The sequence below is a fragment of the Cnephaeus nilssonii genome (genome assembly GCF_951640355.1).
Source record: "Cnephaeus nilssonii genome assembly, chromosome: 6".
NCBI classification, from domain to species: Eukaryota; Metazoa; Chordata; class Mammalia; order Chiroptera; family Vespertilionidae; genus Cnephaeus; species Cnephaeus nilssonii.
Window position 1 is genome coordinate 18,683,902 of NC_137077.1, and position 24,188 is coordinate 18,708,089.

The window sequence follows — 24,188 nt, forward strand, 5'->3', positions numbered from 1 at the left end:
TCTCTGCCTACATAAACAAATATACATTTGATTGGCTTTCAAGCATTTCTTCAAATTTATTTTTTAATTTAAAAATCTAATATGTCAATTATATCTCAAAAAAATCTATAAAGAAACACTAAACATACACACCAAAAATACCCCAGAACTTTAAAAAAAAGTAAGTAGTTCCTGGCTGGTGTGGTTCAGTGGTTGAGCATCGACCTATGAACCAGGACATCACAGTTAGATTCCTAGTCAGGGCACAAGCCTGGGTTGCAGGCTTGATCCCCAGTGGGGGGCATGCAGGAGGCAGCCAATCAATAATTCTCTCACCACTAATGTTTCTATCTCTCTCTTTCTCTCTCTCTTCCTCTCTGAAATCAATTATATATATATATATATATATATATATATATATATATATATATATATATATATTTTTTTTTTTTTTTAAAGAAAGTAGTCACCAATTAAAGGCAAGAGGAAACAGGATAAATGGGGATGGGAGACTAGAGTTTTTGATGTATACCTATTTATATTGTTTTGGTTCTTATGTACTGTGATAATACGTACTCTTCAAAAAACTAAAATTTAAATTTAAAAAATTTAACTGAATATTAGAAAACCTACCACTTTATTTTTAATGATTTGCTTTCCTTCCACACTTCTTTTCCAGCCTGCAAGTGCAATGGGCATGCTGATGCCTGTCACTTTGACATTAATGTGTGGGAGGCATCAGGGAATCGCAGTGGTGGTGTCTGCAATGACTGTCAGCACAACACGGAAGGCCAGCATTGCCAGCGATGTAAGCCAGGCTTCTACCGGGACCTCCGGAGACCCTTCTCTGCTCCAGATGCTTGCAAATGTAAGTGAACTCATTCATGGTTGCTGGAGAAAAGGATGATATGTATAAAAGAGATGAATCTTTCCATCCTTCATTTGCTAGTCCAAGGGAGAGAGGTCATGAAATTTCAGACAATACACTCACACTCATCAGTTAATTTCATTGATAGGGGGCAAGAATTTTCAACTTGTTAGGTGAAAACAGTACAATATTTATTTTAAAAAATTCTCCTTTCTTACTCTCCATGAAGTAAAATTATTTTCTGTAGTACCACATTTTGGAAAACAAGATGTCTAGTATAAGAGAAAAAAGAATGATGAAGAGGGAGGTATATTTAAAATTATCTTAAGACAAAATATATGAGTAGAGCATTGACAATAATAAGTAGTCTGAAGTTAATAAAATAAAGAGTGGTTTCCTGCACTTGGGTCATTATAGCTTTCATCTCTAGAGTGAACTTGAACACCTGTTTGGTTTCAGTATGAACGTACTTTGCTTGACACTGCTCTAATGTACCTCCGTATCATAAACAAATTTAGAACATAATAATAAATCCCTTCTCTTCCCCACCCAATACCGAAATTCATATAGAATGGATTCTGGTTTTTTGTTGGCATAACTCCAAGAAGTTTATTTGGAAAAAAGAGTAGAATTTTAAAATGCCTGTCCAATTATCTGAAATGTGACTGTAAAGGGTGCATGCAGAACTTAAGTCAATGTCCAATGTTGCTGAACAGCTTACCTAACTACATGAGTATTTACATGTCTATCAACTCAGAAATTATTAGAGGACAAACCACTCAAGACTCTTAATGGAGATTGATGATCATGCCCTTCCTTTCCCCACCAAGGACTCCATGTTCTGGCTCAAAACAGTGACAGGAAGGGAGCAATACAATGGGAAATAATCATTTAAAATCTTGGTGTGTTTTTTTAATTTAAAGGAAAAAGTCTAGTGCTCTTGAAAAATACATATTTTTAACATCAGGCAGGAGATATCAACATTTGAGTGGACTTCTTTGTTATAAGCTTTTTCTCTTAAACTGTGGAAGATAGATTGTGGCACAGTTCACTTTCAACACTGAGCCCGAAATTTGGATGTAATACTATTTCTCAGAGTTCTGTTTTACTTCAGCTCCTGCATGTTCTCAGACTTCAAGCTAGAAATTAGTAATAATTAATATTGTTAATCTCTCCTAGTTAACAAATACTTAGATGCACCAAGTAAGGATTTATGAAAATAACTGATGCCAATTTAGTCCTTTTAGCATAACTTGTAGCAGGTAGATGGATTAATAGGGAAGATCTCTATCTCCTTCTTCCCTTCTCCAGACAGCCCGCTGATCGACTAGGACACTGCCCAATGAAAGCTCATCTTCATTCACTTATCTTCATTCACTATTCCAGCATATGTTTGGGGCAGAGATGCCTGTGCTCGTTCACTTCCCTAGCATGGTTTTCCTTATTAGCACCTTCTGGTTCTTTTCTTCCCTTTACTGAGCCAGGGGTAGGTCCCAACACCTATTAGCACATCTAATTCTTGTCTCAACCAAAATACTCTCCATAATATATTTTTTAATTGGCAAACATGTTTGGCAACATTTTCACTATTATTATTTTTGTTTTAATTTAAATTCTTTATTGTTTAAAGTATTACATATGTCTCCATTTTCCCCCATTGATCTCTCCCTGGCCACTCACACCCTCTAGCACATGCCCTCATCCCCCTACTGACTGTGTCCATTGGTTTTACTTATATGTATGTATACAAGTCCTTTGATTGATCTTTTATCTCACCCTCCCACCCTCTCACCCTCCCTTCCTTCCCTCTGAGGTTTGACAATCTGTTCGGTGCTTCTGTGTCTCTGGATCTATTTTTGTTCATTATATTCCACAAATGAGTGAGATCATGTGATGTGTATCTTTCTCCAACTGGCTTATTTCACTTAGCATAATGCTCGCCAGTTCCATCCATGCTGTTTCGAATGGTAAGAGTTTTTTCTTTTTTACAGCAGCGTAGTATTCCATTTTGTAGATGTACCACCATTTTTAATCCATTCATCTGCTGATGGGCAATTGTGCTGTTTCCAAATCTTAGCTATGGTAAATTGTGCTGCTATGAACATAGGGGTGCATATATCCTTTCTGACTGGTGTTTCTGATTTCTTGGGATATATTCCTAAAAGTGGGATTACTGGGTCAAATGGGACTTCCATTTTAATTTTCTGAGGAAACTCCATACTGTTTTCCACAGTGGCTGCATCAGTCTGCATTCCCACCAGTAGTGCACGAGGTTTCCTTTTTCTCCACATCCTCACCAGCACTTGTTTGTTGATTTGTTGATGATAGCCCTTCTGACAGGTGTGAGATGGTACTTCATTGTCATTTTGATTTGTATCTCTTGGATGATTAGTGACTTTGAGCATGGTGTCATATGTTTCTTAGCCTTCTGTATGTCCTCTTTTGAAAAATATCTATTTAGATCCTTTGCCCATTTTTTTTATTGGATTGTTTACCTTCCTTTTGTTAAGTTGTATGAGTTCCCTATAAATTTTGGAGATTAAACCCTTATCAGATATAACATTGGCAAGTATGTTCTCCCACGTAGTAGGCTCTCTTATTGTTTTGTTGATGGTTTTCTTTGCTGTGCAGAAGCTTTTTATTTTGATGTAGTCCCATTTGTTTATTTTCTCCTTAGTTTCCATTGTCCTAGGAGCTGTATTGGTAAAGATATTGCTACAACATATATCTGATATTTTGCTGCCTATGGATTCTTCTAAGATTTTAATGGTTTCCCGTCTTATTTTTAAGTCCTTTATCCATTTTGAGTTTATTTTTGTGTAAGGTGTAAGTTGGTGATCTAGTTTCATTTTTTTGCATGGACCTGTCCAATTTTCCCAACACCATTTATTGAAGAGACTATCTTGACTCCATTGTATGCTCTTGCCTCCTTTGTCAAATATTAGTTGAGCATAATTGCTTGGGTTGATTTCTGGGTTCTCTGTTCTGTTCCATTGATCTATGTGTCTGTTTTTGTGCCAGTATCAGGCAGTTTTGAGAATAGTGGCTTTGTAATATAGCTTGATATCAGGTATTGTCATCCCACCAAGATTGCTGCAGGTATTCAGAGTCTTTTTTTATTCCAAATGAATTTTTGGAGAGTTTGTTCTAGGTCTGTGAAATACGCCATTGGTATTTTAATGGGGATTGCGTTGAATCTATAGATTGCTTTGGGTAGTATGGACATTTTAATGATGTTGATTCTACCAATCCATGAACATGGTATATTCTTCCACTTGTTTATATCTTCCTCTATCTCTTTTTTCAATGTCCTGTCGTTTTCCGAGTACAGGTCTTTTACCTCTTTAGTTAACTTTATTCCTAGGTTTCTTATTTTTTTGTTGCCATGATTAATGGGATTTTTTTAGTTTCTCTTTCTGTGAGTTCATTATTGGTGTATAAAAAAGCCATAGATTTCTGGGTGTTAATTTTGTATCCTGCTACATTGCTGAATTAATTTATCAAGTCTAGTAGTTCATTTTCACTATTATTTAGCAATATTTTCTCATCGTTAACTATCTCCTTGGCAGATGTATCCCTGTCACCTAGAGTTATTAATTCCGATAAAATTAATGACAAATAAGTTAATTAATTGACATTTATTAAGTATCTATAATGTATCAGATTTCATAGTAGGTGCTGATATAGATGTTGTTATAGCCACAACTTTTCTCCCTATTAGTTCCCAATTTACTTTCTTGACAAAGATAGTATCAAGAAAACAAGTTGATATTTTTAAAACTTTAAACTATCTCAGTGTGTGGTTCTATCAACAACATGTACAATGTTATTCAAAATAACAATTTTATTATATTTATTCTACTCTGCTCACCAAGGCAGAAAAGAAATCTGCTACTCAGTGTGTGGCCCAGAAACCAATCCCACTGGCACCATCTGATTACAAAATGCAGAACTTCTGTTCCCATCCAGACCTACTGAATCAAATTCGCACTTTAACAAAACTCCCAGGTGATCATATCATAGTAAAGTTTGAGAATACTGCAGAATGCTTTTCAATAAAAGTTAAATGCATTTCAGCACTTACTCTAGAGGTTATATATTTTTTTAGTTATCCAGAACATCCTATCATTACCTGAGCATCAAATTTACCAAGGTTTGCATCTCTACTTGTGCATATAGACTTAGAATTTTTTAAAACTGAATTACATAAAGATTTACTGAGGGGGGGGGAATGAAAATCTGGATAAGTATGTTTCTGTAGTTCAGTACTTTCCAAAGTTTAATCCATGAAACACTAATTCCATGAGATGTTAGTAGAAATGAGTATAAGGGGAAATTTGTCTATGGCCTGAAAATTTAGAAAATGGTGAATTGATCAAAGGTTTCCTCAGGATTTCTCAGAGCCTTTAATATGCTAATTTTCATTACAAACCTCAGACAGAGCTTTGAGGGGTGTCTCTCAAATTTAACCAGGGAGTGCCCTTCTTTCTTTCTTCCTTCCTCCCTTCCTCCCTTCCTTCTTCCCTTCCTCCCTCACTCCCTCCCACTCTTCCTTCCTCCCTCCCTTCCTTCCTTTCTTTTTGCTTAATGTGTTGGCAAATGGCCTTGGTGATTCTTTATTTGTTTATTTTTATTGATCTCAGAGAGGAAGGGAGAGGGAGAGAGAGATAGAAACATCAATGATGACAGAGAATCATGGATCGGCTGCCTCCAGCATGCCCCACACTGGGGATGGAACCTAAAATCCGGGCATGTACCCTGACTGGGAATTGAACCGATTCATAGGTTGACGCTCAACCACTGAGCCACGCCAGCTAGGCAGGGAATGCCTTTCTTACAGAACATCTGTGGGACCAGTGTTCTATAGAAACTTGGGAAGCCATGTCCCAGAAGATTCCTTCCCTTTATTTGTTATTTATTTCCAAGTGCTAGATCCCACAATCATATATCAAGGACCTTATATTTCTATCAGTGAAATAATTACAAACTAACATAAACTAAGCCTCAGCAGTCTACAGTCATATATCAGTGATGACATATGAAAACACTTCTCTCCCTCATTTCCTAGTTTATGTCTTCTCAGGAGTTGGAACCATTGAAAACTTGAAGCAGCAGCCCAGACAGAATTTACCAGTAGTACATAAATTATATACTCAGTGTTGCTCAGGAGACATGTATTGAGTGCCAGGCACTGTAGTAAGCACTAGGTCTGTAAAGATAAAAGGTCTTCCCTAAAAGATCTTACATTCTAGATGAGGAGAAACTTAAAATAACAAGCCACTTCAATCCATTGCGATGATGGTGATGATATGATAGTAATAGTTGATATGTATAAAGTGCCTACTATTTTCTGTTCACTGTTCAAAGGGCAATATATTCATTAATTCATTTAACTTTCACAAAAGCACTTTGATGTAGATACTATTATTATATGAGGAAGTACTATTACTATATGAGGAAAGTGCAGTGAAAGAGATTTTTGGAGTACCTGAGGGGAATGTGTGGATGAGGTGAAAGCAGGTGAGAGGAGATTTCCTTGATGAGATGCCTCCAACTCATCTTTGGTTGCTGTTTTATTTTTTTCCTCTAAAAGTGCTGAAACACAGTTTGTCCTACTTTCTAATCAATGATTGCCTTCTTTGCCTTTAATGAGTTCATCTAGAAAATGGAATGAATTTATGTTATTCAATCTACTGCACATTTAACAGAATACTCACTTAGGTACATTCATTCATTTAACAAATATTAGTGGCACTAGTCTTGAGACTCTGTTCACAGTTACATCACCAGCTCCCTGCCAAGTAAGCCAAGGATTTATTGGCCCCATTCATGTTCCAGGCTCTATTTTCCCTACCTCTATCCTGATAAGCACCATGCTAAGTGTTATGGTCCTTATGTGTGTACTTAATTGATGGCCATAAATTCATCAAACTTAAATAAAAAGAGCCATGCACCAAATCTTCTAACCAACAGATTTATTCCTGTGAGCAATTAAATCATTTCTGTTCTCACTTCCTCTTTATCTCAACTGTAACCAGAATCAACTGCAGGACCCAAACAGTCAGCTACACATTTCCATTGCCAAGAAATCACTTCTAAGGATTCCAAAGATGTTGTTTGTTTTTTTTTAAGACTACTGAAGATCACTGAAACTGAATTTATTTCTACAACTCAGAAAACGAATTTTAAAAGGACAGTGCGTTCAAGGTCTGTGAACACAAGGGACAGTGTGAAACTGCCCCAGCTGAATCTGGGGCTGAGAGCAGAAATCGAGGCTCAAACTGGCTGGTCACAAAGGTGCAGAAGTAAAATGGAAAATATAATTTCACTGTGTACTGAGGTGCTGTGAGGAATACTATATCTCTGTTCTAAAAGAGAAGTCTCTTTTAGAGTAATTTATTTGAAATCTCTAAAGTTACTTATGTACCTTTGGTATCCTATAACCTAAGTAGATTTTCCTAAGGCAAGCACAGTATAAATGTGAGAATAACCCTAATAGACAGTGGTATGCTGACTTCCTAGGGAGAAAAGAAAACAAACAAAACAAAATGCTGATTTATAGCACTGACCAATTTTTATGGTTTAAATAGTCCCATCATGCCAGCTTCAAGCTACCAGATCATTGTTGTTGTTGTTGTTTTCTTTAATCAGGAATTCAGTGACTCAGACTCTAAACCAAAAGGGGAATAGTTTCTCTCCTTTGAATGAAGTCTTGCACCTTCTCGGTCCCATTTCTGATCGAAGAACTTCTCTCTAGTCAAACCTGCATATGGATCAGAATCACTTGGGAACGCTTATTAAAAACACTAGAAGCCCGGTGCACGAAATTCGTGCACGGCGAGGGGTTGTCCCTCAGCCCAGCCTGTACCCTCTCCAATATGGGACTCCTGGAGGGATGTCCGACTGCCCATTTAGGCCCGATCCTGGTGGGATTGGACCTAAACGGGCAGTCGGACATCCCTCTCATAATCCAGGACTGCTGGCTCCCAACTGCTTGCCTGCCTGCCTTCCTGATTGCCCCTAACCGCTTCTGCCTGCCAGCCTGATCACCCCCTAACCACTCCGCTGCCAGCCTGGTTGATGCTTAACTGCTCCCCTGCCAGCCTGTTTGCCCCCAACTTCCCTCCTCTGCCAGCCTGGTCACCCCTAACTGTCCTCTCCTGCAGGGTTGATCACCTCTAACTGCCCTCCTCTGCCGGCCTGGTCACCCCTAACTGCCCTCTCCTGCAGGGTTGATCACCTCCAACTGCCCTCCCTTGCAAGCCTGGTCCCTCTCAACTGCCCTCCCTTGCAGGCCGGGTGCCTCCCAACTGCCCTCCCCTGCTGGCCATCTTATAGTGGCTACCTTGTGTCCACATGGGGGCAGGATCTTTGACCACATGGGGGCAGCTATATTGTGTGTTGCAGTGATGATCAATCTGCATATTACTCTTTTATTAGATAAGATAGAGGCCTGGTGCACGGGTGGGGGCCAGCTGGTTTGTCCTGAAGGGTGTCCCGGATCAGGGTGGGGTTCCCTTGGGGCGTGGGGCGGCCTGAGCGAGGGGCCTGTGGTGGTTTGCAGGACGGCCATGCCCCCTGGCAACCCAAGCAGAGGCCCTGGTATCTGGAATTTATTTTCCTTCTACAATTGAAACTTTGTAGCCTGGAGCGGAGCCAAGCCTGCTGTTCCCTCTGGGGTGGCAGCCATTTCTGTGGCAGTTAATTCACCTTCTACAATTGAAACTTTGTAGCCTTAAGTGGGTGTGCCCGGCCAGGGTGTGCGGAAAGCTTTGCTTCTCCTGTTGCCGCCGGCAACCCTGGCCTGCTCTCTCAAGCTCCATTCTGCCGCTATTTGTTTGAATTTGTTTACCTTCTATAATTGAAACTTTGTAGCTTGAGTGGAGGCTTAGGCCTGCAACACTATGGAAAGCTTGGCTTGCTCTGTTACCTGGGAAACCTTGCTCTCTGTGGCTATAGCCATCGTGGGTTGGGTTAATTTGCATACTCGCCCTGATTGGCTGGTGGGCATGGCTTGGCTGGTGGGTGTGGCTTATGTAGCGGAGTGATGGTTAATTTGCATATTACCATTTTATTAGAGAAGATGACATCTCAGAGCTCTGACCCTGATCTTCCGAATCAGAATCTCCACCAGGGATGAGGGCTGAGATCTGTATTTTTAAGTTTCATTGATAATTCTGATTCAGCCTTTTGGCTTCATGACTAGCATATGAGGACCACTACTTATATCATTCCTGTTTCTAGTGTGAGCTCTATTTATTTTCATCTTTGGTGAAAGATTTTGAGCTAATAATCATCTATAACTTAGTCTACTCACTGAATTAGCCATGACTCTGACAGGAAATCCTAAAGGATTACTAAAACTCTGGCTAGACAGGTCTTTTTTCCTGACATAGTGGGGATGTGAATGCTGGTAAGCATTCGTGTCAACTACTAGTACCTTCTTTCATTTAAAGATGTCTAACTTAGAGCCTCAGCTTTCCTCCAAGCAATTTCTGGCAGAATTCTAAGATGTCTGTTTTTCATGTAACAGTTTCAAAATAAATACCTAGCAATTCCATTCAGAGAATGCCCTCTTATTCATAGTATATAAATTTATTTACTGTAAATATCTCATACTTTGAAGTGAATTAGTATACTGCAACTGGAATTTATAATAAAATTAGTGCTACATCGACATTTTACTTTTACTTTATATTTACATATTTCAAAACATTGCATTAAACTATTATAAGTATGTTATTGTGTTAGATTTAAATAATTGTTTAATCCAGTTATTCATAAAGTCTTTTTCTCCTTCTCGCTCCTTTTAACCCAAAGGATGTTAAATATTAGACAGATGGGAAATTGATTGGGTATGGAATATTAACAGCTATTCGCTCCATGACATGAAATTTCCTACAGAAAAATTTCCTTACTTTAGTAGAATACATGTTTTGAAACAGATGTTTGAAGAAAATGCTTTATAGAACAGAATTAGCTCTCTTTTTAAGAAACAGCCAGTTAGTAACTATACAATAAATTTATTGACCTTTATGTCAAAAATTATAGTTAAACTTTTAACTATCGCATAGTCTTTCTCCATATTTAAAGAAAAATCAGCAAATGGAAAAGAAAGCAGAATTCATTCCCTGTCAAAGTAAACAACCTCTTAAAAAACTGACGTGCCCTTCCTTCCTCCCTGGTGGGCCAAAATAAATGTAGTCAATTGCGTTTCAGTAGAGAATGAATAAAAATAAACTTGATCCCTCTGCCCTTAAACCCAAACCAAGTGTTTACCAAGATAATGTCTGGTTACTTGGTTACTGTTACCCTAACTAGCCAGCTCTCTTTGTAAAGATTGTGTTCTATCATCTACCCAAATCATTTTTTCTGTTCTTCTTGCTTTTCTTTTTTTTGCTTTCTGACTTAGGTGAGAACTGCTCAGCTGATGGAAATAAAAGTGCTTTGAATGGGTGACTATCTTGCCGCAGACCACTTTTCTATCCTTCACAGTCTACTCAGATATTATCTTCTCATGATGCTCCCAGAAAGAATCTTTGTGTTTGCCTGTTTGCTCATACCTCTATTTAACAATTACTTCATTCTACCTCTAGAGTGGTTTTTCTCTCCCTTCAAAGTGTTTTAAAAGTAAAAAATTTAAATTAGTAAAATCCAGAATACCTTACCACAGTGACACATTTAGGAACCCATAGCACCTTCCATTTTTCATTCTTGTGCCTATGTTCTGCTCTGTCTCAGAAAAGGATTTTCCTCAAGGGTCATTGACATTTCTTTCAGTATTCACTTAAGTGGGCTTTTCTTTCAAATTGTAGTTTTAGAAAGCCACATGAGTTCATTTTATGTCATGTAAACAATATAGACATTTTTGTTTTTTATTGAAAGTAACTGTGTATGGCCCCAGCCAGTTTGGCTCAGTAGATAGAGCATTGGTCTGTGGCCTGAAGGGTCCCGAGTTCAATTCCCATCAAGGACACATGCCTGGGTTGAGGGCTTGATCCCGGTGGGGGTCATGCCAGAGGCAGCCAATCAATGATTCTCTCTCATCATTGATGTTTCTATCTCTCTCTTACTCTCCCTTCCTCTCTAATATCAATAAAAATATATTTTAAAAAAAGAAAGAAAGTAACTGTGTATGATTCCAGCATAGAATCAATATGAAGTAACTGTTTCTGAAAAGCAAACTTTAAATAGACTAGTGATTTGGCAATAATAGTTGGAAAACTCTAATCTCAGCTTTTTATTTTTATTTTTTATATAATATTATTGATTACAGAGAGGAAAGAGAGAGAGATATAGAAACATCAATGATGAAAGAGAATCATTGATTGGCTACCTCCTTCATGCCCCCAACTGGTGATCAAGCCCGCAACCTGGGCATGTGCCCTGACCGGGAATTGAACCGTGACCTCCTGGTTTATAGGTCAATGCTCAACCACTGAGCCATGCCAGCTGGGCTAATCTCAGCTTTTTAAAAAATCTAGAATATAAAACAAAAGGGTTAAGAAGTGAAAATGATAGAGAAAATACATATATCATCCTCTCTAATAAAATGGTAATATGCAAATTAACCATCACTCCGCTACATAAGCCATGCCCACCAGCCGATCAGGGCGAGTATGCAAATTAACCCCATCCAAGATGGCTACAGCCACAGAGAGCAAGGTTTCCCAGGTAACAGAGGAAGCCAAGCTTTCCAGTAGCTGTTGCAGGCCTAAGCCTCCACTCAAGCTACAAAGTTTCAATTATAGAAGGTAAACAAATTCAAACAAATGGCAGCAGAATGGAGCTTGAGAGAGCAGGCCAGGGTTGCCGGTGGCAACAGGGGAAGCAAAGCTTTCTGCACACCCTGGCCAAGCTCACCCGCTTAAGGCTACAAAGATTCAATTGTAGAAGGAAAATAAATTCCAGATACCAGGGCCTCCACTTGGGTTGCCAGGGGGCGTGGCCGGCCTGCAAACCACCACAGGCCCCTCGCTCAGGCCGCCCCATGCCCCATGCCCCAAGGGAACCCCACCCTGATCCGGGACACCCTTCAGGGCAAACCAGCTGCCCCCACCCGTGCACCAGGCCTCTATCCTATCTAATAAAAGAGTAATATACAGATTGATCATCACTGCAACACACAATATAGCTGCTCCCATGTGGTCAAAGATCCTGCCCCCATGTGGACACAAGATGGCCACTACAAGATGGCCAGCAGGGGAGGGCAGTTGGGAGGCACCCAGCCTCCAAGGAAGGGCAGTTGTGAGGGACCAGGCCTGCAAGGGAGGGCAGTTGAGAGGGACCAGGCTTGCAAGGGAGGGCAGTTGGAGGTGATCAACCCTGCAGGAGAGGGCAGTTAGGGGTGACCAGGCCAGCAGAGGAGGGAAGTTGGGACAAACAGGCTGGCAGGGGAGCAGTTAAGCATCAACCAGGCTGGCAATGGAGTGGTTAGGGGGTGATCAGGCTGGCAGGCAGAAGCAGTTAGGGGCAATCAGGAAGGCAGGCAGGCAAGCAGTTGGGAGCCAGCAGTCCTGGATTGTGAGAGGGATGTCCGACTGCCCGTTTAGGCCCGATCCTACCAGGATCGGGCCTAAACGGGCAGTCGGACATCCCTCCAGGAGTCCCGGATTGGAGAGGGTACAGGCTGGGCTGAGGGACAACCCCCCGCCGTGCACGAATTTCGTGCACCGGGCTTCTAGTAATGTAATAATCAGAGTAGGACTATCCTTTTAAAAGATTAAATAACATTAAAATTCACCTAAAAAGGAGAAATTTTATGAATTGATAAATAATAAAAGTCAGTCAGACTGTGGAAGAGAAGTAGGAGAGGTCATGAATTCTCTAAAATGTCTCCATAACAAAGTATAATTCACTGAATAACTATGTAATATGTCATTCTGCATTTGATGAGGACAAGAATTAAATAATTAAGCAAATAGTTATAAAACAACAAAACCTTCAGAAAGTCTGGACAAAATTAGATGGGATATAAAAAAGAGAACTAGCATTTGTTAAATTTGTTAAATTGATTATATTGTTTGTCTAAGTTCATGCAAATGGTCAGCGGCAGGGCTGGGATTTGAACCCAGCTTTGTCTGACCTCAGAGACTTTGAGCCAAAGACCTACAAAGATCGAAAGAACTTGATTCCACAATGTGACATAGTTGATAAAAACAAAATGAGTTAACAAAGGTAGAAATAATCAGACATACATACGGGAGCTAAAAAATAAAATTTTAAAAACTTAGATTTTTTTAAAATATCACTTTGGGTTTTGAATAAAGCTTTGCTTACTGATAAAGAGCCATGTGAAGTGTGAATATAAAGAACTGCATTTATCTTGAGGATTCTTAGTACAAGAAAGGTGATGGTAAATGGAGAGTGTTTCAGACAGACCAACAAAACAATCATGAAAAAAGAGATGATCCATTTACCATCACCTTTCTTAGTACAAGAAAGGTGATGGTAAATGGAGAGTGTTTCGGACAGACCAACAAAACAATCATAAAAAAGATATTATATTTTATATAATAGATAAATATAAAAAAGGATAAATGTTCTCAGATCAATTAGGAAACTTTTCAGAAAGAATATAACTTTCTACATATACTCAAAAGGTGTAAGGGGATATAGGGAGTGGCAAAAAATAATTTACTCCCCTAGAACAAAGAGTCATAATTAAATATAATTGGATGAAAGTGAGGAATTTCAGACTGATTAATGTGACAAAAAAAGAAAATTGCTGCCAGTGAGAGGCATTGATAGGTGGGAATGTCTCCTACAGAGTTAGAATAAAGAACTTTTATTACAAATAATAAATAATAAAACTCAACTGAGCGAAGCATTAAATGTAGGAAATAGTCTCAAGACTAAGAATAATCTGTTCTACTTGAGCATTTTAGTTTTCTATGAATTTGTTGTTTTGCTTTGTTTTTATTTATTTTTTTAAATATATTTTATTGATTTTTTTACAGAGAGGAAGGGAGAGGGATAGAAAGTTAGAAACATCAATAAGAGAGAAACATCAATCAGCTGCCTCCTGCACGCCCCCTACTGGGGATGTGCCCGCAACCAAGGTACATGCCCTTGACCGGATTCGAACCTAGGACCCTTCAGTCCGCAGGCCGACGCTCTATCCACTGAGCCAAACCAGTTAGGGCTTGTTTTTATTTTTTATTTTTCTAGTATCTTAGTATTGCAAATGCTATGGTGCTAAGATACTAAAATCCTATAAATAAATAGTATGAACCTTTGAAGAGTTTTAAACCTAGATCATTGCATGTTTGTCAGTTATTGAGAGGTATATTCATTTAAAACATAACATCATTTCATATTTGTTGGTTATTGAGAGGTACATTCATTCATTCAACAAAGATTGAATGAGTCCCTAAAGTGGGTCAGTTATGGTCCTAAGTTTTAAGGATACAGATATAAAAAGATGTGGTTCCTACTTTCTAGGCCTTTACAGCGTACTATAGAAAGAGCAGTGAGGAAAAAAAAACAAAACACCATAAAGTGATTACATTGGAGGCCAGAAGAGTATCAATCATTAAGAAATAGTTATTAAGTGACTATAATTCATCCATTATTAAAAACTCAACATAGATTTACTCATTGGTGACAATGTGGCAGGCTTATCATAGTCACTGTATCCTATATAATAAAAGGCTAATATGCAAATTGTCCTCTCTGGCGTTTGACCGAACGGGAGTTCAACCGCTCGCTATGACATGTGCTGACCACCAGGGGGCGGCACGGAATGAAGGAAGGCCCTGGCCAGCAGCCGGCAACCGGCAGCCGGGAGAAGGAAGGCCCCAGCTGGCAGCTGGAAGGCCCTGATTGGCCCTGATAGCCGGCCAGGCCTAGGGACCCTACCCGTGCATGAATTTCGTGCACTGGGTCTCTAGTATACAATAAAACAGTTCCTAACCCCATGGAAACAGACTATAAGTACATTTATCCAAGTAAGTATGTAATTGGAAACTGCAGTAAGTGTTATGAAGAGAAGGGTACCATCAGTTCAAAGGAGAGAGCTAAGTTAGATGGAATAAATAAGGGTTCTTTCTCCAAAGGAAAAAAGGGTTAGGGATGACCTTAATTCCTGGCTAGGTGCCTGGGTGGATGCTCCCTGAGTGATTGGGAATACAGGATGCTTTCTTCAACAAAAAGATAATGATGTGAGATATAACCAATCTTCAAAGCAAAATACTGTGTCCAAAATTATACTGAAAAGTTTCCCTGTAGTAAAATTTGTCTTTACATTCAAAAGTACTTTCTTCAGTTTTAACTGAAGTAACAATCCAGAAATATAAAATTGGCTATTTAGCTGTCAAATAACTCTGAGATATACTCAGGAATAAATAGTAACTGGTTCAGTTACAAATAGTAAACAGGAAAGGAATGATACAAAAATCAAATGTAGGGTCTGAGCAGGGGCCACATAGTGAAGCATTAAAAATAAAGGGTATGTCTTGTATTTATTTGCATTACTCATTTAAAATTTTATAGAAGACAGATAGTAAATATACTTCAATACTTTACAATTATTTTAAAAACATTAAATAGAGGCAGAAATGGCTAGATTTCATGCGTAAATGGATCTTCTCTTTGTGGGATGTACAGTAACTCAGGAGACACTATATTTCAGTAAGTGAAAGGCAAATCTTAATTTAGATCATTCCCTTATTAAATTTATTCTAGCATAATTTTATTTGAAATTAACATACACCTTTAACATCATGGAACTAGACATCTTTGAACACAATGCATATAACATTTAAAGGATGAATAGAAAACTGTTCCCGAGGCTAATAAAGGGGTAAACCATATTGCCTTTGACAGAGTAAAGTTTGTTTACAAATAGTTGGTAGTAGAAAGAAAGGAGAAAACAGTACCAAAAAGGCTAGATTTTATTTTCTCTAACATTTAACCTCACACTTAATATAGTAACAACAGTTCATATTGCCTCCTTTCTGTTTAGAGTTGTACGCAAAGTCATCTCCTTTAACTTCTAGTCATCCAAGAACCTCCGCAGGCAACTGGACAGCTTTCAAAATAGCTTTGACATTAAAAATTCCCCATAAGAAATTCTGTAGGGCCTTGGCCTTTTCAGGAGAAAATGCTGGGAGCCTGGGCAGCACACTGAGGAGTGGCCATTGGACAATGATGAAAGGGCTTGACCAACAGCTTCTTTCCCAGCTGAGGGCCTTGAACTCTGAGTTCTGTTTATAGAAAAGCTAAATCAGAAACAAATACTTTCAGGGTATTTTGCTCCCATAGTAGCTTTTACAAACAGAATAGCAAAAGCTAGAGTCATAAGGTAATGCTAAGGGGTCCTGGCAATTTCAAAAGGTTAAGATGCGGAATACAACTGGGTGTCTCTACAGCACACTTGGCATCATGGATCACTCGAGTGAAAGACATGCAAACAGACGCCTAGGATTCTAGTGAAGGTGCAAATAAAGATGAAAAGACAGCAATGGTTTCCTATGATTCCACCACCAAAGGCTTTACCAACCCTATCAGAATAAAGGAAGCCATAACTTTTCCATTATGTTCCTGCCATTTGTGCATACTTATGTTCAGCTGTGACTCTTGTACTACATTACATTGTAGGGTACCTTCCTATAAGCAGCAGGACCATAGATCAGACCCTAGTTTTTCTCAACATGTTCTGATCCAAAAAAGGACAATAATAGTAGATTGATGTTTTTTTAATCCAAAGAAAGAAACATGTAATAGGAGAGTTACCTAATTCTATAGGACTTAGAATCATGGAGAAAGCCATTTGCCTCCAAATTTCTTCCAGGTGTAAAGCAAAAAATTTCCGCTTATTTTGAAAGCCAGTTTGATCATTAATTTCCTTTCAAAACAACCCTTATCTACACCGAGGCAGTTATTGCTCTTTCCTCTGTGTTCCCATGCACCCTGGACTACATTGTTATAACATTTACTGCCCTGTAATTATTTATTTGCCTCTCTCTTCTCTTACTGAAGAGTTAGTGACTCTGTACTCATTTTTGTGTCTTCATCCCCTAGCATAGTTCATGTTAACTCTAAAGTTCAAGAACTCTTTCACGAAGGTGTGAGTGAAAGAATGAATGTGAGCATTTTAAAACCAATGTTTCATCTAGGTAATTAATAATATTTATTCTTTGAGCATTTGATGCCAATAAATGCCTGATACATTGCTACATACGTACATCATCTTATTTAATCCTCACACAAACCTATGGCATACTTCTTACTTCATCAGTGAGAAAACTGAGTCTTGAGGAGATTAATTCCACAAAGGAATAAGCCTTAGAACCAGATTTGAACTCATCTAGTCTGACTCCTAAGTTTGTGCCCTTACCAACTCTATTATACTGCCCTTGTTTTATTTTCTGTCTTCCTAAGAGATCTTCCTAAGACATATTACAGGTAACTTTCAAACAGATGTATTTATCATTAGCATTTGTGGTTGAAACAAATACTAGTTTCAGAGCCTTACAGATGCACAAGGTTACTTAGAAAACATGTTTATCTGTTGTTTCATTACAAGTTTGTTTCCTGGTAGAATATACTCCAGAGCAGCCTCATGTCCCCTTTTCTGTAAATGCTCTATAGAGGAACAGTGCTTCACACAATAGGTGTTTTGATGCAACCATATATCTGTAAATAAAATTCATATAACATTTAGCAAGTATCTAAATTCATTATTTAAAGGGAACCTGTTGTGAAATCGTTTATAAAAGTACCCATTTTCTCTATCGTATCTGTTTTGAATGCTTTGTATTATCATTTCAGGTTTTCTTATAATAAGACATATCAGTATAGAATATATTATTTTAAATTAGTCATTTGCATTTTAAAAGAAATCTTGTAACAATATTTAAGAGTTAAAAATGTCATTTTAACTAATCTTGTTTTGCTAATTTGGTTGTGAGAGCAGCTTAGGGCAAATGTTTACTATTGGATTTCATGTCTAACAAGAAAAGACAAAGCAGCAGTAGGATTTATGTCACTCCAGTTGGGTTGAACTTTGACATTCATCATAATGAATAGGTAAAAATTAAGTGCTTGAGTTACACTTTAGAATCAACAACTAATAAGAAATATACTTTGGATAATCAGAACCTGAACCAGAATCTAAGAAAAACCTCTTATTTTTCCCCAAGCAAGAAGGAAATATATTTGCATTTTGGAAGAAAATAAGAAATGTAGATTATGAGTGTCAGATATTGCCTGCTATACAAACTTCAGGAGATCGGTATGCAAGGCAAGCCTAGGTGTGCAGTCTGGAAAAGTATGCTGTGAAAGATGTCAGGGCCTTCTGCCTGGAGCTACTTCTGCATAGTTTGCAAGTGGTATTTTTATCTGGTAATTATGTAAAAAGTCACATAGACAGAAATCCACTAGCACATGTGATAGAATCACATTCTTCTCTGGCCATTCCTGAAATATGTGTAGGTTTTTAAATATATGGTAGTACAGAGAGGCTAAATCCTAGAAAGGCTTGAATTTTCTATTAGAGAAAAAGATAATGGTGGTGGTGGGATACCATATATTACATTAGATGTGGGTCTTTATTCTGGTTCCCCTATCTGTTGTCAAGAACAAAATTGACTTACCTGAGTGTTAAAGTAACTATTGGTTTATTCACCTCATAATGAGGAAATGTTTATATTGGAATATGTGATTTCTTTTGAAGTTTTCACATAGCACTTTGATACATTCATGTTATACAGTATACATTCTTCCAAATGTATGATAAACTTCAAACTTCAGCTGCTTTCCACTCAATGCACACTCCAAACATGCTATAAATTCTCCCATCTTAAAACAAAATAAACAAAACTCACACCTTCATTAGAGTTCACATCCCCATTCAGGTTTAGCTGCCACTACATTTCTGTGCCCTTATAGGAAGTCTTCTCAAAAGAGGTATCTGTTCTCAGGCTCAACTTCCTTTACTGCCATTCTCTCCCAAGACCTCTTCAATTAGGTTTGCTACTCACTATTTCACTGAAACTGTCCCTATCAAGGACACCAGTGGCCTTCATGTTGTAAAATGCATTAATCCATTTCCATTCTTCATCTCCCTAGACCTATCAGCATTTGACACAGCTGATATTGCCTACCTCTTTGAAACAATCTTTGTTTGGTTTCTTGAACACCGTACTCATCTTTTTTTTTTTCCCTTTATCACAAAACTAGAGGCCCAGTGCATGACATTCGTGCACTGAGGGGGGGGGGTCCCTTCAGCCCAGCCTTCACCCTTTAGCAGTCCATCAGCCGCTTAGGGGGTGTCTGACTGACGACTTGGGCCTAAGCCGCAGTCAGATATCCTTAGCGCTGCTGCAGAGGTGGGAGAGGCTCCTGCCACCACGGCTGCAGCCCGGCTTGTGGCTGAGCAGCGCTCCCCCTGTGGGAGAGCACTGACCACCAGGGGGCAGTTCCTGCATTGAGAGTCTGCCCCCTGGTGGTCAGTGAGCATCATAGTCGTTGTGCCATTTGGTTTATTTGCATATTACCCTTTTATTATATAGGATATTATATAGGATGCTCCTTCTTTGTCTTCATTCCCATCACCCCAACCAAAATTCATTCATATTTAATGCCTTCAATTTTATAATAAACTAGAGGCCCGATGCATGAAATTCGTGCAAGAGTAGGCCTTCCTTCCCCGGCTGCTGGCACCGGCTTCCCTCTGCCACCCGGGACCCAGGCTTCCCTCACAGCCCCGGCTTTGTCCAGAAGGTCGTCCAGAGGGACGTCTGGAAGGACATCTGGTCTAATTAGCATACTACACTTTTATTACTATAGATAATGCGGTTTGTTTTGCAGCAGACATGCTTTTCTGATTTTATCTTCTTATCTGTAATTTAATTAGCTTTTATTCCCTGAGTATACACCAACTGGCTAAAGGATGTGCCTCAGAGGCATGCTATGTAGTAAAAGGAAGCCATTTGGGGATTGGCAGACCCAATCTCCACAACCCAGTCACTCACGAGTCCTTGTATGTCCTCTCTGTTGTAGTGTGTTCCTGCCATCCAGTTGGATCAGCTGTCCTTCCTTTCAGCTCAGTGACCTTCTGTGACCCCAGTAATGGTGACTGCCCTTGCAAGCCCGGGGTGGCAGGGCCACACTGTGACAGGTGTATGGTGGGATACTGGGGCTTCGGAGACTACGGCTGCAGGCCCTGTGACTGTGCAGGGAACTGCGACCCTCTCACAGGAGATTGCATCAGCAGGTGAATGTGCATGGCTCTTGTACTCATCTATGTGTCTTTCAGATTCTTTTGAAGATCTGGTAGTGATATGGAAAATCTTGTATGCCATCAGTGGAGCAAAGATGTCTTTAAACATCTCTTTTTTATGTGGGTTGTTTTTTGTTTTGTTTTGTTTTGTTTTTAATTTCAGAGAGACGAAGGGAGAGGGAGAGAGAGAGAGAGAGAAATATCAATGATGAGAGAGAATCATCAATTGGCTGTCTCCTGCATGCCCACTACTGGGGATAAATCCCCACAACCAGGGCATGTGCCCTGACAGGGAATGCACCTGTGAACTACTGGTTCATAGGTCAACGCTCAACAACTGAGTCACACCGGCCGGGCTTTACATATCTCTTTAAAGAATTTTTGTCAAATTGAGATTCAAGTCATTTGTTCTTGCAAGATTCTAGAGATGGTCTATTTTATTTTACAAAACAAATTATTCTTCTTAACAATAAATAGGTCCTTAAAACACTATTTGTTTCTGGAAAGGTAGCTGAAAATGTTTAAATCTCTATAAAGGTACTCATTTCATTCAAGTTCTGAGAAATTCCTTAATAATGTCTTCATCATTTTCTGTTTTATTAGCAGCACAGACATAGACTGGTATCATGAAATTCCTGATTTCCATTCCACGCATAATAAGAGTGAATCAACCTGGGAGTGGGAGGATGAGCAAGGATTTTCTGCACTTCGACATTCAGGTGAGACAATAGATATAAGGTATTTCCAGGTCTGATTTTGACAAACAATGATTCATAACAAACCAGAGAACAGCTTTTGGATCCTATAGTGGGACTCTTTAGTTCTGACATTTAATAAAGTAGTGATTCCCATACATATAAAACTATTAAATATAACTAAGAGGTATCTTAATAAACTTTACTTTTTTTAATTATTAGAGTAACATAAGTAGTGAGTATAGAAAATTTGGAAAATTGTCATCCAAATCTCATTACTCCACTGTTAATACTTTGGTGTATTTCCTTCTCTCTAAAACATGCTGCTTTATACAGTTGAGAGCTAACAATATATCAGGTTAGGAAATTTACAGGTCCATTTAAAGGAAAAATATTCTTACCTAGTGTAACTTAATATGTACAAAGCAAAGGCTAGCTGTGAACTCATTTTTATAGCTTTTTTATAACAAGAAAATAAGAACAATTTTACAAACTAAATGTAAGCCAAATAATAAAACTAATACAATTCAAACTAACAACATGAATTGAATATGAAAAGTGATTTTTAATGAAGCCAAAACACATAAATCTGGTTCTTTGAATTTACCAAGTCCATACTATTACTTCCTCTAACTCAATTTTCCTATGATGTTTATCAGCTCCTTCATTTGAAGAGCATGCTGTGATATTGATGGGATTACATAATTTCTGTATCCATTCTGCCTCTATTCTTTTCTCATAGAAAATCAAGTGGTTCCATTTAGCACTAACTTGCTCCTTAACACAAACATAAATGCATGAAATCTTGTATTAGCATTTTATTGTAAAGTGCTCACTAAATAATCCAAATTAAACTTAAAATAAGTTTTAAGATATTTTATATTAATAAAATATAATGTAATCTATATATATAAAAGCCTAAGTGACTGTTAAGACCAAACAACTCGTCGTTATGAAGCGCATTGACCACCAAGGGGCAGATGCTCAATGCAGGAGCTGCCCCCTGGTGGTCAGTGTGCTCCCATAGTCAACCTCCCACAGATGGCCAACCTATTGGGGTCCCTCCCCCCCCCCACCCATGCACGAATTTGTGCACCGGGCCTCTAGTATAATATAATAACCAATATACACACTTCCTAGTGTTACCAAATCTTACACTTGGTCATAATTGTTTCATGTTTTCATTTAAATTTTAAAGTGTTACAGATACATTTGAAGCCCCCAGTGCACCAATCTACAAGTTCATTAGCTTCCCTTACTCCACAGAATAACCACTAACCTGAATTTTAGTGTTTATCATTCACTTTCATGTTTTTACTATATATATATATGTCACCTACCTTTTCAAGGCATTTTTTGACCTGAATATGTACAATTTTTAGTTTATCCATTCTATTATATGAATATACCACTTTTTATTCTCCCATTGTTTGCCTCTTAGGGTATTTCCAATTTCCAGTTTTTCACTGTTATATATAAAGCTACCATGAATGTTTTCTTATCTGTGACTTTGTGCTCTTGAGGAGTTTCATTAGAACCGGGGCTGGCAAACTATGGTCCTCAGGCCAAATCTTGCCTGCCATCTGTTTTTCTATAGTCAAGCTCTACCTGCTGTAAGGATTAAATGGTTACACTTTAATGGTTATATAAGTACCTACATAGTATCATTAATTTTGCTTTGGACCACAAAGCCTAAAATATTTATCATCTGTTTCCTTACAGAAAATGTTTGCTGACCCTTTTTCTAGGCCACAACCTAGACACTGTTGGGTCATGGGTGTGCTATTGTCAAATTTTAGCACATATTGCAAATAGCTCTCTGAAGTGGTTGCATAAATTTGCATTCCACCAGCAAGGTATGACATCCTGTTGCACCACATCCTCATTAATACTTTGTATATATTAAACAAATTTTTATATGGCACATTAAAATACCAATCTAACTCATTAATTCAGTTACAGTTTAACTCACTTAACAGTTATTGGACTTCTAAAGTTAGTGGTATCAAACTTCTCAATTTTTGTCAATTTGATGGGTATAGAATGGGATTTGCCATTTTAAATTGCCTTTTCCTGATTACTAACAGGTTTGGTAACTTTTCATGGTTTCTTGGTCACTTAGGTTTCTTTTTCTGCAAATTTCCTATTTGCAATTTTCTTACCAATTTGTAGAAGTTATTTATAAATTCATCCTTCATTCAACAAGTGTTTATTGAGTACCCATACTATGTACAAATATTGTAATTATAGTAATTGAGCAAAACAGACAAAAATCCCAGCCTCTAAGGAGCCTTTATTCTTGTAGAGGATGACAGCTAATAAATAAATAAAATATCTCTATATATAAAAGCCTAAGTGACCATTACAATGGAACGACCAGTCACTCTGACACGCACTGACCACCAGGGGGCAGACGCTCAATGCAGGAGCTGCCCCCAGCCTGCTGGCCCTGATTGCCGATGGGGCCTGCTGGCCACCCTTCTGGTCCGTCCCCCCGGCTGGGAAGTCACGATCGCCTGATTGGGGCTGGGATGGGAAACCAAGGGTAGTTGGTGGCAGACACAGGTGGTGAGGGAAGGAGGAGGCGGGGAAACCGGGAACCTGATTGGCCCTGATTGGCCAGGCCTAGGGACCCCACCCATGCACGAATTTTGTGCACCAGGCCTCTAGTTTAATATAATGATGTTTAGTATAATAGAAAAATAAAACAGATTGGGGTAAGAAGTGCTTGGGAAGGGCATACTTTTAAATAGGGTTGTCAGGGGAAGTCCTATGAAAGGTGACATTTAAGGGGGGAAAACCTGAAGGAGGTAAGGGGACCAACTATACAGATAACAGAGGGGAAAACATTTATGTAGAAGACACAGCAAGTGGGACTAGGCCTGGCTAACTCTGGAAATAGCAACAGGCCAGTATGGCTGAAGTAGAGTTAGAAACTACAATTTCAATATATTCTTATAAAGAACTTATGGCCTGGCCAGTCTGGTTCAGTGGTTGAATGTCGACCTAGAAACTAAGAGGTCAGGGTTCAATTCCCAGTCAGGGCACATGCCCAGGTTTTGTGCTCAATCCCCAATAGGGGTGTGCAGGAGGCAGCCAATCAATGATGTTTCTCTCTCATTGATGTTTCTATCTCTCTTTCCCTCCCCCCCCCCTCTCTAAAAGTCAATAAAAACATATTTTTTAAAGAGAAGGTTATGGTTACAGTTATACATGCCCCAAATGTCATTAGTTTACAAGAACATATATTAAAAAAAAAAAAAAGAACTTATGAGCCCTTTAAAAATCAAAAACCCAAATTTGAGAAACACTGGTATTTGTAATTCCATATCATGGTTTTTTTTCACTTAACATAATCTTATGATCATTTTCCTAATGGTTTCATTTTAATTCACAAGAGGGAAGAAGGTGGAAGGACAGG

General features: G+C 38.6%; 1 protein-coding gene across 1 annotated transcript in view; it reads left to right on the forward strand.

Annotated features, from left to right (window-relative positions):
* NTN4 (netrin 4) overlaps positions 1–24,188 on the forward strand; it is a 113,321-nt gene that overhangs the window by 70,421 nt on the left and 18,712 nt on the right. Inside the window, exons 5-7 of the mRNA XM_079775506.1 lie at positions 604–847; positions 19,853–20,066; positions 20,676–20,791. Of these exons, the coding sequence (XP_079631632.1) occupies positions 604–847; positions 19,853–20,066; positions 20,676–20,791 (574 nt within the window). The remainder of the gene's footprint in view (positions 1–603; positions 848–19,852; positions 20,067–20,675; positions 20,792–24,188) is intronic.